At 39.4% G+C, this 15989-nt stretch overlaps 2 protein-coding genes across 3 annotated transcripts in view; one reads left to right on the top strand and one right to left on the bottom strand.

The window, feature by feature from the left end:
* rab27b (RAB27B, member RAS oncogene family) overlaps positions 1-11397 on the top strand; it is a 43699-nt gene extending 32302 nt beyond the window's left edge. Inside the window, exons 3-8 of one of the 2 annotated variants that reach the window (XM_058056553.1) lie at positions 1258-1346; positions 1665-1768; positions 2089-2212; positions 2677-6922; positions 8116-10221; positions 10309-11397. In XM_058056553.1, coding sequence (XP_057912536.1) covers positions 1258-1346; positions 1665-1768; positions 2089-2212; positions 2677-2863 — 504 coding nt within the window. In that variant the 3' untranslated portion in view covers positions 2864-6922; positions 8116-10221; positions 10309-11397. The remainder of the gene's footprint in view (positions 1-1257; positions 1347-1664; positions 1769-2088; positions 2213-2676; positions 6923-8115; positions 10222-10308) is intronic. The other variant, XM_058056542.1, reaches the window with a different exon arrangement.
* Positions 6794-15989, bottom strand: part of LOC131106959 (cingulin-like protein 1) — a 44648-nt gene continuing 35452 nt past the window's right edge. The window contains exons 11-22 of the mRNA XM_058056531.1: positions 15555-15613; positions 15311-15458; positions 15106-15210; positions 14719-14871; positions 13061-13228; positions 12817-12990; positions 10969-11058; positions 10801-10884; positions 10478-10596; positions 10289-10397; positions 9347-9510; positions 6794-9193 (exon numbers count right to left, since the gene is read on the bottom strand). Coding sequence (XP_057912514.1) covers positions 9037-9193; positions 9347-9510; positions 10289-10397; positions 10478-10596; positions 10801-10884; positions 10969-11058; positions 12817-12990; positions 13061-13228; positions 14719-14871; positions 15106-15210; positions 15311-15458; positions 15555-15613 — 1530 coding nt within the window. The 3' untranslated portion in view covers positions 6794-9036. The remainder of the gene's footprint in view (positions 9194-9346; positions 9511-10288; positions 10398-10477; positions 10597-10800; positions 10885-10968; positions 11059-12816; positions 12991-13060; positions 13229-14718; positions 14872-15105; positions 15211-15310; positions 15459-15554; positions 15614-15989) is intronic.

Raw genomic sequence — 15989 nt, 5'->3', positions numbered from 1 at the left:
AAAAATATGCTAACCAGGACGTACGCTAACCAAGGTTTTACAGTATGTGGCTTATACCAGGGGTGTCCAAACATTTCCACTGATACTTCTTGTAATTTTTTGTCTCACAATTTTATTAATTTATTCCCCCAATATTTGGACTATTTCCCAAACCTACTCTTTATTTTTGTTTGTTGCTCATATTATGGCTTTTTAAAATATCTTACAGTATGCTAGTAAAATGATGTAATTTTTCCTCATATTACAATTTTATTTAATTTTAATTTTTTTCCTCAATATTTTTACTTTATTCTTGTAAAATTACAGTTGTGTTTTTCCGTTCCTGCTGTTTTTTTTTAACATTCTTCTTGTAAATTATAATAATAATATTTTGACTTTATTTCCATAATATTCTCACCATACTGTATAAATATTTACTCATTGTTTTGTTGTTCCTTATAATATTATAACTTTAAAAAATGTTTTTCATTAATAATGCTACGAAAATTGCATTATTTTTACCTCATAATATTACAACATTATTTTTGTAAATTATTATTTAACAGTTTTCTCATTTTACTTAATTATATTGTTGTAAAATTACTGCAATTTTTGCCATTTTTACCGTTTTTTGTTTTTATATAATATATATTTTTTGGAATGTGCAACACGCTTGGACACCTCTGCTTTACATGAACTTAATCATTCAAAGAACTATGGTAGTGATGTCATAGAATAAATAGCATGCATGGAATTGATTTTCTCATTCTCAAATGAGAAGAAAAGATTAACATTTGGCTGTTGGCTTATTTTGTCACCTGATAATTGGAACCATAAACTTTACTATTGATTTTCAGATGAAGAGCGGAGAACTGTGTGAACCCACTCCCACTTGTGTCAGACAAAGTGCCAGTATCTCATCTGTGAGAACTAAAGGTGTGAATGATGCTTCGAGGCTTCTTTGTGTGCGATACACACTTATTTGAAGTGAGCCACACCGAGAAATATGAGAAATCTTGACTTTGTTCACCTCACACTCTACTATTGCCAAGGAAACCATTCAAATTCCCGAGTGCTCTGCCAGTAAATTATACTTGGATGCCTTTGATAGATCATCCAGCAAATCGGCAGCAGAGGAGGCAGGTATTGGTGTGGTTTTCTTTATTGTACAACATGTTGGTATGTATATCGATATCGCTGAATATCGGTATTGTATCGCACGCTGGAAAAGTTATATCTGGACACGAGTTTAATAGAAAGTGACTCCTCTTTTTCTAGGTGTACACCACATCCAACCCTAATGGGATGACAGCAGGAAAAAGCTTCAATGTTCATCTCCAGCTTTGGGACACAGCTGGGCAGGAAAGGTGAGCTGCTTTAAGAAAACTACAATACCAAATCATGAGTATGTAGGTATGGCCTGTGTATATACTGTTTAAATTAACCCCCCCCCCCCCCTTTTTTTTTGGTTCGGTCCGTTTCGTGTTAAAACTGGAAAGTCAGGATGACTCATACATATTCCTAAAAACGACTGCTTGCATAATCACTTTAATATCTTGTTTGCGAAATGGGACCCGCATACGATTATGCTTGTGTGACACGTTTGCATACACTTTCACACACCATAGTTTGCTCCAGCGTCAAATTATGTTATTTTACATGAACATTTACTTTTGTGTTTATAGGTTCCGCAGCCTGACAACGGCGTTCTTCAGGGACGCTATGGGCTTCCTGTTGATGTTCGATCTCACCAGCCAGCAGAGTTTCCTCAATGTCAGAAACTGGATGAGTATGTTGACATTGATTTGTATTCATTTCAAAATGCATTGACTTGGCATCTTGGCACGGTTGGGGCTACGGCGGGGGTCGGCAACCCGAACCAAAGACAGTCTAAGACCAATAGAATGATAATTGATGGCAATTCAGCACAGGCATAAAATGAAGTCAACAAACGATACTGATGTGATGTCTTTTACTGGAAGAGGAGGCAAAATGACTCTTTTGATGAAAAAGGTTGCCGACCCCAGGACTAGTGTTAGCATTTTGTGCCGTCCTGTTGGCATGTGAATAATCATAAGCACTTCATCAGTAACTTGTGTTGACTTCCAGGTCAGCTACAGGCCAACGCCTACTGTGAGAACCCAGATATAGTATTGGTTGGAAACAAGGCCGATCTGGCAGACCAGCGTGAGGTTCAGGAAAAACAAGCAAAGGAGTTGGCAGACAAATACGGGTAAGTTCATTGATCATCATCATCATCAATCAATGAGTCCTTCATAGGAGCAGATCCTTCACTTATTTAGTGTTTATTTACCCAACTTCTTCTCTCCCATAATTCATTCATTCATTTTCTACCGCTTATCCTCACGAGGGTTACGGGGGTGCTGGAGCCTATCCCAGCTGTCTTTGGGCGAGAGGCAGGGTACACCCTGGACTGGTCGCCAGCCAATCACAGGGCACATATAGACAAACAACCATTCACACTCACATTCATACCTATGGACAATTTGGAGTCGCTAATTAACCTAGCATGTTTTTGGAATGTGGGAGGAAACCGGAGTACCCGGAGAAAACCCGCGCATGCAACTCAACACAGAGGTGGCCGAGGGTGGAATTGAACTCGGGTCTCTCTCATGATGACATTTTAAATTGTTGATACATTCCATGACCTGAATATTTTTGTTTCGTGGCTGCCAGGATTCCATATTTCGAGACGAGTGCAGCAACCGGGGTGGAGGTGGACAAGTCGGTGATCACGCTGTTGGACCTGGTGATGAAGAGGATGGAGCAATGTGTGGACAAACCACCCGCGGAGCCTTCTAACGGCACCGGCACCACAAAGCTCTCTGCCGCACAGCCAGATGAGAAGAAATGTGCATGCTAGATAAAGAGTTAATTCAGGAAATGACCTTTTGACTTGATCTGTCTCTCCTCACCTTTGCCTGCATGCGTGCGTCTTCTCGTCCATCTTTTCTTGACAAAAACTATCCATGATCAATGGTATACTTTCTTTTCCACCCTTTTTCTTCCTTTGCCGCGCTGACATTAAAACCAAGCTTGTGCTCCCTCTAATGGTGGTTAAAGCTACTGCAGTCAGTTGGCCTGTGTCACTAGAGAGGGAGGACGGCATCTAACCGTGCCTATAGGATTAAATGGTCTGATCACTTTCTGATAGTATAGTAACTTGTTAAGAGTTAAATCAACCTCTCTACTTGACTTCCAAACACATTGCTTCCTCTTATGACTGACACTTGAACCAGTTTAAAAATAATTAAGTGGCCCATACAATTGTATTGAGCAGCCCCGTACTGTGCCGATGTGTAGTTATAGAAGGTTTTTCCTCATTGCACCGTGGTTTCTATGCTGGGCCTGTATTAAACACTCAGGTTGACTTTGGTTCCCTCATACTATGCCTGAATTGTTTGGTTGTGGCTGCAGTGTGTATAGTTCTAGGAAAAGCCACCACTCGCTTGCATCATTCTGAGTTTTTTCGTTTTTTCCGCATAAAACACATCTCATTCACCATAGGTCGGTAATACAGACCTGTGGTGTGTATACTGTTTAATATTGTTAACCCTCCCCTCATTTGTTACATTTTTATGGTTTTATGCTTCACTGATAATGTTTTTTTTCATCAAGCTTTGAGATTTTGGCAGTCCTTGAACGCACCGTAGTTGTGTGCTGTCAACACCGTGACCATCTGTTCATGGATCATCTTACATTATCATTGGTTAGTGGTGAGTACCCGTACATTTTATACTTTAAATGTGTTTAATAAGTGTGTGAGGCATATTGAAGAGAGAAGGGAAAGATTCCGAAGCTGAATCTACTCCAATTATTACAGAAGTTGCTCTTTTTTTTTTTTTTGAAAATATCGATCCAAAATCTGAGTATTTTTTCGCCATTCGCTGATGGTCCCAGAATATAACCCAAGTGAAAAAAGTGATTATGCAAAACAAATCATTGCCATCCATTCATTTCTATACGGTTTGTCCTCATCAGAGCTGGAGCCAACCCATCTAACTTTAGAAAAGAGACATGGTGCACCCTCAACTGGTGCCCATTCAATTGCAGAGCCAGAAAAAACACACAAAAGGACAGGGAGAATATACTAATCAGATGTTTCAACTGAGATTCAAACCCGTATCTCCTGTCTGTGAGGCAGACATGCTAACCACTAGTTCACCATGTGGCATCAATGGAACAATCCTTCCTTTTCTTTGTCAATAAGTCGACACACTGTCCGTTGTTTTTTCTTTATTGGGCATGACTGCAGAATAACCCACCATGGGGCCAAAAAGTTTGATAATTGAATATGGACTCTCCAGAATGTACAGGAATCCTGTAAGATAAGTTAAGATGCTTATAGTGGGAATTAAAGCCAAATGTGTTGCTGATTTGCATATATTATTGGCATTGATACTGTCACACCATTGTGGCTGCAGCATGGACCACGTGGAATTGAGGGAAAATATATTCTAATCAATGATCACTATCTTTCTTTAATATATCAGTAATAATTAGGGATGTCTGATGTTGGAATTTATGTGAAAACGGATATGCCGATATTGTCCAACTCTCAATTTCCGATTTTTTGCCTCCTATGTCCAAGAGCTTATCCCCGGAATATTATATCTAATATAAACAATATCAACAGCACAAAATTTGTGAGCCCAGTCACTTCATTGCTGGGTTGCAACCATCGGGATACCCCGGGGGGATTTAATATGACCACATTAACACTGAGTATCTTTGTACTATGTTTGGCAGATTAATGCAAATTTGAAGTCATGTGCTCCCATTGTGTGTGTCTGTGTGTGTGCGCATGGTGTGTTGCATAAAGACATGAAATAGTTAAACAAGGGGATCAAAGTTTACATTTTTTTGGTTTCTTGAACTTTTTTCCCTTTCTGGTGTCTTATCTTAGTAAATAATTTAGCAAAAACAGTGCATGTTTACAGAATGTCCACTCATAATGCCCCCCCCCCCCTCCCTTTCTGCTTGAGGCAGTGATGTCACATGCAACCCAGCAATGAACAATCGTACTGAAAAACTGGCTGGTTTTTTTTTGCATTTTCAAACCTGGTAAAAGTGTTGCATGTGGCAAGGAAGATGCGGTCCAATCATTGGTTTCTTTACTTTTCAACAGCATGTCACTAGTCCAGTCAAAACTCATAAAAAAGTGTTTGCTCCCTTCCTGATGTCTTATTTTTGGTCCATGTTTGTCACATGTAAATGTTTCAGATCATCCAACAAATGAAATGAATCAATGACAACACAACTGAACACAAAATGCAGTTCATAAATGACACTTTTTTATTATTAAGGGAGGAAAAAAAACAAACCCTACATGACCCTGTGTGAAAAATGTATTACCCCCTAAAGCTAATAATAATAATAATAATAAGATAATAATGCATTTCTTTAGAAGTTGTTGTGGGGTCTTTTGTGACCTCTTAGATGAGTCATCGCTGTGCTCTTGGGGTAGTTTTGGTTCGCTGGCCACTCCTGGGAAGTTTCACCATTGTTCAATTTTTTGCCATTATTGGATAGTGGCTCTCGCTGTGGCTAGCTGAAGTCTCACAGCTTTAGAAATGGCTTTATAAGCAATTCAAGGCCTAATAAGGCCTTAATAATAAAAAGTCATTTAAAACTGCATTTTGTGTTTAGTTGTGTTGTCACTGACTAATATTTTAGTTGATGATTCATGATAGGAAACATTTAATGTGATAAACACTGAAGCAAAAAGAAAAAAGAAAAAAAAAGCACTACAACCTTCACAGGTGAATGTAATTTGACCACTTCATTTGCTTCCTTCCAAAACAACTCTTTGTGTAATGATTGTTTTATTTGTGTCTATGTACACTTGTTGCTTGCTTACGTATATTCAGCACACTTAACGTATCTGATGATGACTTACCTGATTTTGTGCAAGTCAACCATTTTTTTTTTGAAGTTGCGTGACACCTCCAACTGCCTTACATGATGATAAATAGTTTCCAGGTGTTGATTTGCACAACAAATAAGAAAGACCTTCTTGCTATCCTTATATTTCTTTTCTTCCCCAAAGATGCTAGTAGGGCTAAAGTGGGTCAGCAGTTTATTATAAAGTATAACATTTCTGTGGCCCTTTTAGTAAGAATTAAGAAAAAAAAACTTCTATAGATGAAAATATGGTATGTTTATTTCAGTCATTTTCAAGTTTTGTATCGTGCACCATGGATCTGTTTGAAAGGTTTCTGTGCTTTGTCACCTTTAATATGCCAATGTGCCAAATCCGAAAATAATAAAAAAAACAACAAAACAGAGAATTTTATTTCACCAAATATTGGCCATTTTGCCCATTTCGCTTCTCATTCATCCCCCGCAGCGACACGGCGTTCTTCTACAGTCAGACGCTGAGCGTCTATTGACTTCCATAGGGAAGCGTAGAGTGGGTTACTTCACTGCGCGAAACTGGACGGTCATTGGATAATTGCTGGGCTTTGTGCCACCCATCAGCTGGGCTTCAGTGTTATGATTGGATAACCTATCTGAGGCGGAATCCCTTTTTGATTGACAGTGAAATGAGCGAATCAGAGATCTTGAAGTATAAACCCTCGACCTGAGCATTTTCCAAGTTTTTCATTCCTTTATTCTGAACTAATCGAGAGACTTTATTGATCGCTAGCGATTTTGTCTTTGTTAAAAATAACTAGTGTTATGTTTGCCGACTCTGCGGTTTCTTTCCCCAACGAGCAGCAGTCGCTGTGTAGCGTCTTCTTCCCCCCGCCCCCTCCCGTCACACACAATCTGACGCACAGCCCGCCAAACAGAAGCCTCGTGCACCTGCTAGCAAGCTATTGCTACAATTTACATAGCAAAATATCAACACATTGATGTAGTAATATTAATAAACGTGTTTCCCCTCCTTGAATGACCAGCAACTTCCACTGTTTGCAAGGTAACAAGACCTCAAATCTAATATTTTACTGTATGTCTCCAAGTAATGTGTCTTAGTAAAGTAAAAATAGAAAAAAGTAGATTTCAGTAAAGCCAGCACATTGACTGTGGAGAAGAATTTATTTAGGAAACTCGAGAATGTGAAAAACAACAATAAATATCCAGCAGAACCAGCATACATGTGTGTTATTGCAAATACAAATACTAGTACCATTTAATTTGTAAATGTAAATAGCTTGCATGATGCAGTAAAACCAGCAATAAAATATGATAGCGATGTCATAAACCACAATGACTGTATTCCTAACAGCGCATATTCCTGACAGCAAAATAGACCAGCAAATGTAAACAAAATAGAGAATCCAGATTAGATCTGAATATTAGGTTTATAATATATTGCATATATGTAAAAATATAGGTGGACTTGCTTGGCTCAAAGACCACAGAACACAATGGCCTTAAACAAAATATTGACTTTAAAATCCCATCATAAAAGCTATCTTTTAGAGTCTGGATTGTAAAAGCACATTAAGGCACATGTTGAGGTCTTGATACGAGGCACAATAAGTAAGTTCCTTGCAGCGGTTACACCCCATAAAATACTCGAGTCAGCACTTTACATACATATATATTTCATTCTCTAAAATCGCATGTACCCCCACAGGTAATTAGAAAAGACAGAAAATCCAGAAATATACCAACGACATATGCAACATAAACATAAAAATTACATTCAGTATAAATTATTGTGTGTTATTTTTCCCTCTTGTTTTGTGTCGTAACCCTGCAAGATGTGAACAACCAGTACGACCAATATAGATTGTCAATGGAAACATTTTTAGGGTGGATTTAGTGGACTAAATGATCAAGTACGTCTAATAAATTCAAGTTTTAATCACAGGTCCTTTACATTTCGAAAAATGCTCAATTTTGTTTAATTTTGGCAATCAGGACAGAGTAATAACTTAAAGGGCCATATTTTAGGAACTATGGGATATTTTGGAAGATGTTTAGTTCCATTCCACACCACTGCCAACTACGATACACACGTTGTTCAAATGATGGCAGCACCAATCGGAGGTAAGCATCACAGTGGAACCCGTTTATGGTGACGCCCCTGGGACCAGGTGACTCACGGCGACAAAACCATTGTTCTGTTTTCGTACAATATCTCATACTCTTATTCACCACCAGTACTTCCTGGTTCCTGGATGGGTTCTATGGCGCAGAAGACGCTGGCCTGGGGAATCCCAATCCAATGAATAATGGACCCTGAAGCCCTCCTTGCACAAACAAACATCAAACAAACAAGAGAGCTACCCAGAGGAAGAAACAGAAACTTCCGGCAAGAAGGAGTCAACACACCACCATCCATCGAGAGGACGTCCCACGCAATCGTATGTAGACGTGCCGAGGAGGAACGTGTGAGTGGAGAGCTCTGTGGAACTGAGGGATGTTTGGAGGCTCTTGATTTTGGTCGAAATACGAGATTTCCACCCAAAAAAACGTGAGAATGGAAGGTATGTGAGCATGTTTTGTTTATGTAGTATGTGAAGTTCCCAATACTACGACATGTGTCAACTGAGCAATGTATCATAGAAATGACCCTTATGGGTGTCATATTTTAGCAATGGACAATGTATGTTTATGTCGACTTAAGCGGACAGGAGTACACAATCGACTTAAGCGGGTTCCACTGTGTTATCTTTGCAAAATCAGATATTTAGGGATGGGGTCAATCCGATCCAGTATTGGTATAATCTTAGTAAATCAGGGCTACGTTTGCTGGTATTGGCGTTCTATCTATATTGACTGATATAGATATATATTTCTAGTTACCCCATGTCATATTTTTGGCATGTGGGTACATCATTCTGGTCAACATGTAACATTTTGTGCCGTTGATTGATATTTCAATGTACACCCCCCCATAAAGTATTTCATGTCACTATACAGCTAATTAGTGAATGAATGCGTACACGCTCTGTAACGTGGCGGTAATATTGTTATTACATACGTCGGCATGTTTTCTACTATGAAAAAGTATTTAATACTATGTTCTGATGCTGATATGTGTTGATGGCGCTGACGGTGCACGCCCAATGACAGACTGCGTTAAACCTCGGTGACCTTACTGATCTGTTCCACGACTTTCTCGTCTTTCGGTTCTGGACGTTTCTGCTCTACTTCGTCATCGTCATCGTCATCGTCAACGCTGAGGTCCAGCCGCAGGTTATCTAGAGTCTGACGAATGGTCAGAGTGTCCTTTCGACTGAAGAGAGACACACAATATAATATTGCGTACAAATAAACGTTTATGCACAACATAACACCCATATTCCCACCGCAAGGCATGCTGGGTAGCTTTTTTGCCTTGCTTTTTTATTTCCTGCTATGTGACATAGCGAGTATGTTTGGCTCTTACTTTGTCTGCAGGTGTTGGTCGAGCAGCTGCCTCTGAAGTCGCCCGTTGGACTCCCTCTCCTCGGCTAGCTCCCGCTGACTGTGACGCAACTGAGCGTCTCTACGGCTCGCCTCTTCCTCTGCCTCGTTCAGCTGGCGCTTGAGAGAGCGGATTCTCTGCGTCATCTGCATGACCAATCAGATGGGGATGATTTGACCGTGATGCACACCCGTGCCAACAAAAGTCACGACATGACGTCATTGTCCAGACAGTGTAATGATTACATCATTCATTCATTCGTTTTCTACCACTTATCCTCATGAGGGTTGCGGGGGGTGCTGGAGCCTATCCCAGCTGTCTTCGGGCGAGAGGTGGGGTACACCCTGGACTGGTCACCAGCCAATCACAGGGCACATATAGACAAACAACCATTCACACTCACATTCATACCTAAAATGATGTTATTTTATTTTTTATCCTTTAGTTTATTCCTGTAAAATTACAACTTTTTTTGTTAGAATGTGATCTTTTCCTCGTAATATTTTGACTTTATTCTCATAAAAGTACAGCTGTTTTATAATTGTCATTTATAATTTATTCCCATAATATATATTATACATTCTTCTGCACCCAATTTTCCAAAAATGACAACTTTAATCGTTATTTTGTTTGTTTCTCATAATATTACAACTTAAAAAATATATAGACTAACAACCATTCACACTCACATTCATACCTATGGACAATTTGGAGTCGCCAATTAACCTAGCATGTTTTTGGAATGTGGGAGGAAACCGGAGTACCCGGAGGAAACCCACACATGCACGGGGAGAACATGCAAACTCCACACAGAGATGGCCGAGGCTGGAATTGAACCCTGGACTCCTAGCTGTGAGGTCTGCGTGCTAACCACTCGACCGCCTTGCATGATGATTACATTAACGTATGAAGTGGATGACTTACCAGGTCTTTTTGCTCTGCAGCTATCCTGTGCTCCTCCTCCATCTGATCTCCAAGCTCATTGATCCTCCTCTCCAGTTTACCAATGGTGTTGTTAAGAGCCGCTTTACTCCTGCGTGAAACACAGGTGGGTTCTTACTCCTTCACTGTTCTCTATGTAGTGTATAATGTCATACGGTATACTGTAAGTACCTCTCCTCGGTTCTGAGAGAGTTCTCCAGCTCTCTGACTCGGGTCTCCGTCTTGGAGATGATGTCATCTGAAGGTTTGGAGTTCTGAAACTCGTCCAACTCTAAACGTAGCTCACGATACTTGACAGAGAAGAGACACACAAATGTTTTGTTTTGTTTTTTTTTTACAACAAAGGCATTAATTTGGCTGTATGTTAAGATATGTTATATGCTTGTTTACAATTACTGCATAATGTGCATAATTTTGAAAAACTTAATGTATCATATACACAATATGAAAAAAGTATTTAAAAAAAAAAAAATGAAACCACACAGGACACGCACTTGTCGCTCCGTGATGGCCTTCTCAGTTTCCAGCTGGTCGTTCAGATCTTTTTCCTGAATCAGCTTCAGCTGCAGCTGCTCAGTCTGACAGAAACCATAAATATGTGTCAATAAAAGTGAAATAAACTGATGACATGAAATATGAATAGTCATCCACACTTCATCTACCTGTTCTATAGCTCTCTTGTGCTTGGAGGCCCATCGCTGCTCGCTGTCATGCAGCTCCTCCACATCACTTTCCAGGTCAATCATTTTCTCCTAAAAAGGTCACACAGCGTGGGGAAAAGAATAATTGCATTATGTAATTTTAACCTATTCAAAGCTATGAACAGTCTAAATTACTTTTATGGTATTTTAACAAAGACAACAAAACCAGGAAATGGGCCTGCCTGTTGCTTATCTCCGGTCCAGTGTTATATTCTTGCTGGTTGTTAGCATTTACCTTATTTAAGCAAGGAATGGGCTTGTGCTTTGTTTTGCAGGACCATAATGAATAGTAAAGTGTGAAGAATTAAAGTATGGGTTGTTGAGCTTTGTTTTGCCCGGCCATAACATATATTAAAGTTTGAGGAATAAAAGCATAGGATGATGCGCTTTGTTATGCAGGCCCATAATAGTAAATAGTCAAGTGTGAGGAATAAAAGTATGAGCTGTTGTGCTTTGTTTTGCAGGCCCATAGTAAATAGTCAAGTGTGAGGAATAAAAGTATGAGTTGTTGTGCTTTGTTTTGCAGGCCCATAGTAAATAGTGGATTGTGAGGAATAACATGATGGGCTTTTGTGCTTTGTTTTATAGGCTAATAATAAATAGTAAAGTATGAGGAATAACATGATGGGCTGTTGTGCTTTGTTTTATAGGCCCATAATAAATAGTAAAGTATGAGGAATAAAATGATGCCCTGTTGGGCTTTGTTTTGCAAGCCCATAATAAATAGTGAATTGTGAGGAATAAAATGATGGGCTGTTCCGCTTTGTTTTGTAGGCCCATAATAAATAGTAAAGTATGATGAATAAAAGTATGGCCTGTTGGGCTTTGTTTTGCAGGCCCATAATAAATAGTGGATTGTGAGGAATAACATGATGGGCTGTTGCGCCTTGTTTTATAGGCCCATAATAAATAGTAAAGTATGATGAATAAAAGTATGGCCTGTTGGGCTTTGTTATGCAGGCCCATAATAAATAGTGAATTGTGAGGAATAACATGATGGGCTGTTGTGCTTTGTTTTATAGGCTAATAATAAATAGTACAGTATGAGGAATAAAATGATGGGCTGTTCCGCTTTGTTTTTTAGGCCCATAATAAATAGTAAAGTATGATGAATAAAAGTATGGCCTGTTGGGCTTTGTTTTGCAGGCCCATAACAAATAGTGAATTGTGAGGAATAATAGGATGGGCTGCCACTTTGCAGGCCTGTAAATCAAAGTATGTTGTGAATGATTTCCTTGGTGACCGTTGAGATCAAAGTCCTGTGTAATTCTGGGCTGGTCCCTCACCTTTCTCACAATCATCTCGAGGAGACCTTGATATAGCGTGAAGTTTAAAATCAGCAGTGATCAAGTAATTCTTACAAATACTACATCCAAGCAGCATCTACTATGAGGTCATTTGTGGTGATCATGTCAAGAACTTGGAGAGTGAAGTTATTTAGAAACGGGACAGATGAAGTATCTTCACAATTAGTGACATGATGAATGTTTAGGATTATGAAATATGCACAATGATTGCTAAATGGGATTTGCATAATTAACACCTCATTAACCCCAAAACGGTTACTTTGCTTGATTAATTCAAGTTGACATCTGAGTTTGAATCAACAGGTTTGTGCATGGAAACACACTGTGGATCGGCTCTGATTAACTGCTTCCATCCAACACCCCAATATATAGTTTTTGTTTAGTTTTAGTTCCAACGAAAGGTCCTTATTCTGCCTCAAACATGACACCTTCTGTGTCTCCACACTGATGTTCTACATTTTAACGAATTGTGAAGTTCCGAGCGAGCCCGACCGATCAGTACCTGAGCCAGTTTGAGCTGTTTGGCGAGGTCATCTCTGGCTTGGATGGTGGTCTGCAGCTCCATGTGAAGATCGTCCACTGTCCTCTCCGCCTGCTTGCACTGCAGCTGAAGCCTCTCCCTCAGCTGGATCTCCTCCTCCAGTGTACGCTCCTTGTCAATCAGCTTACCTGACACCTACGTCACATATGGAGCATATCATCAGATACAAACACCATCGACTGTTATTCTTCTTATGTTGACTAACCTCTCCCTGCAACCTGTTGACAATAGCTTGAAGTCTCTGCAGCTCTTGCTCCTTCTCCAGTAAGGACTCCTCCAGCTCCTCCACCCTCAGCTGGGCATCCTGACGCAATTTCTGTTGCAGGTTGAACTCTGCTGTGCACTGGGAGGACATCTGCAAGGCCTCGGCAAGCTGGAGACACACAAGTAAATAATTAAATAACATAGTTATGGACGCTTGCAGTTTGACATAAAACTATTTGTACTTTATTTGTCATTTGCTGGATTGAAATGAAACAGTCTTGCACAAAAAAAGATACATTAAATATTTAAATAGAAACAGATATCTGCAAGAGGAAAGAGTGCTGCATCCATGAATCCAGCAGAGGGCGGTGTTTCATTTCCCAGTAGGGACATTATTTGGCAGGCTGTGATGTTGTGGAACACATTCTGTATGCACATTCTGCACAAATGGTAATGGTTTTATTTCATTTGAACATGCATCAGATTACGATTGAGTGCATCACATAATCAGTTCACAGTTCCACATGTCCAAAAGGAGTAGGAAGAAGCAAAGCTTATTACTTTTACAATCAGTAACTGTTACATTTGTTCACTTCCTGCTTTCCATAATACAGTTTAAGGTTTTTTTTTATTATTGGATGACATTTTTAGGTAATTGGTTATTTTTAGCCTTATGCATTATTTTAGCTGTTTGAAGATGAACTATATCAGCAAGTTTAAGTATTATATATATATAATTATAGCATTATGAATTATCCTTACTGACCTTTTTTGCAGTACATTTAGCGAGTGAAGATTGCTTTTATAATTATTACCCCATATTTCCACATATTTTCATTTGAACATGCATCAGATTACAATTGTGTGCATCACATAATCAGTTCACAGTTCCACATGTCCAAAAGGAGTAGGAAGAAGCAAAGCTTATTAAATCCTACCCCTCCATCTGGTACTTTTACAATCAGTAACTGTTACATTTGTTCACTTCCTGCTTTCCATAATACAGTTTAAGGTTTTTTTTTATTATTGGATTCCATTTTTAGGTAATTGGTTGTTTCTAGCCTTATGCATTATTTTAGCTGTTTGAAGATGAACTATAGCAGCAAGTTGAAGTATTTGTGATTTTAGAAATAAGGAGTTAGTATGTTCTTATTATGTTCGCATTATGAATTATCCTTACTGACCTTTTTTGCAGTACATTTAGCGAGTGAAGATTGCTTTTATAGTTATTAGCACATATTTCCACACAATAAGTAAGATATGGTAGAACCAGAGAGCAATAAAGAGTGTGGAGTGATTTCTGATTGAGAACAAATTTTGCTTTGTTCAATACTGAAATATTTCTGGCCACCTTATGTTTATATATATTTGTAATATGAGGTTTCCAGCTCATATTTTCATCTATTGTGATCCCCAGCAATGTATTTTTGTTCACCCTTTCCGTCTATTTGTATTTGCTGGTGCGTGTCCTTTCTGCTGTTAGCAAACAGCATGATTTTAGTTTTACTTAGGTTCAAGGACAATCTATTATCCAACCATCTTTTTAGTGTGACATCCACTAAATAAAAACATATATTTTTTATGTGTAATCTTGATGGAAAGAGCTTATCATTCTCACACAAAATGTCGAATGTAGTGTGACGTCTCGTATCAACGCACCTCTTCTTCGAGTCTATTGATGGTGCTGTTGAGTTCAGACGTCTTCTTGTGTTTGCTGTCTTTGTCCACCTCCAGCTCCTCCAGCTGTCTCTCAGCAAGCCATAACTTCTCTGCCAGAGTCTGAGAGTGCAGCGTTTGCTTCTCCAGGCTCTCCTACACACACATAAATAACTCTTGTTAACATGCATAATATTAATATGTGCAGTATTAATATAAGCAATGGATGCTCAGTTTGGAATGTCATGGATGTGTTGAATTATAATTCAAATAACCTCACCATTATTATTATTATTACTATGATATATTTTGCTATGTGCTCTGGTGGTATCGTTACCGTAGTTACTGGTGATGGCTACTAGTGTGATGATTCTAGGTTTATTGACACACCTCAGCATCCTGGATCTTGTTCTTAAGGGTCTGCTGGAGGAAGCTGAAGGCATACTCTTGAGTATTGGCCTCCAACATCACGTCACGGGCCTGCTTCACCTCGATCTGCACACATGACGGAAGATGACAGAATCACATAAAGTAATGAGTGCACGGCTTGTATTGCTGTAAATTGACTATTTATCATCACCGCCATGTTTTATACCTCCATCTCTCTGTGCTTCTCCGCCAGGATCTGATTGGTTCTCTCCATCTCCAATATCTGCTCTCTCAGTCTTTTCATCTCATTGGCCATCTGAGTGTTGGTCCTCAGCAGGTCTTCGTTGTTCACCAGCAGGCCACGCATTTCGAACCTTCGTTTATGTTGTGTACATCGTGACATCATCACACATGACAGATGTTTTCAAAATGTAGTGCCGACACACTGAATGATGTGATTCGTGTCCCACCTGATCTGGTTCCTCTCTTTCTCCATCTCCACACTCTCAGCCTCCAGGAACTGGTTACGCTGAAGAGAACATACACAGCAGTTCAATAAATGAATATTAAAATTATTGTTCCTGATACTGGAACATTCTATATATCAATAATTGTGGGGTACACATTCATATCTATGGACAATTTGGAGTCACCAATTAACCTAGCATGTTTTTGTTTATGTTTGTGGGAGGAAACCCGGAGGAAACCCACGCATGCACCGTGTGAACATGCAAACTCCACACAGAGATGCCTGATCTTCCTGTTCTCCTGACTATGCGGCCAACATGCTAACCACTTGGCCAACATGCTAACCACTTGGCCAACATGCTAACCACTTGACCAACATGCTAACCACTTGACCAACATGCTAACCACTTGGCCAACATGCTAACCACTTGGCCAAC

This window comes from Doryrhamphus excisus, chromosome 2 (genome assembly GCF_030265055.1).
Source record: "Doryrhamphus excisus isolate RoL2022-K1 chromosome 2, RoL_Dexc_1.0, whole genome shotgun sequence".
NCBI classification, from domain to species: domain Eukaryota; kingdom Metazoa; phylum Chordata; class Actinopteri; order Syngnathiformes; family Syngnathidae; genus Doryrhamphus; species Doryrhamphus excisus.
The sequence above is the reverse complement of the archived record's forward strand: the minus strand, read 5'-3'. Positions and strand labels throughout refer to the sequence as shown.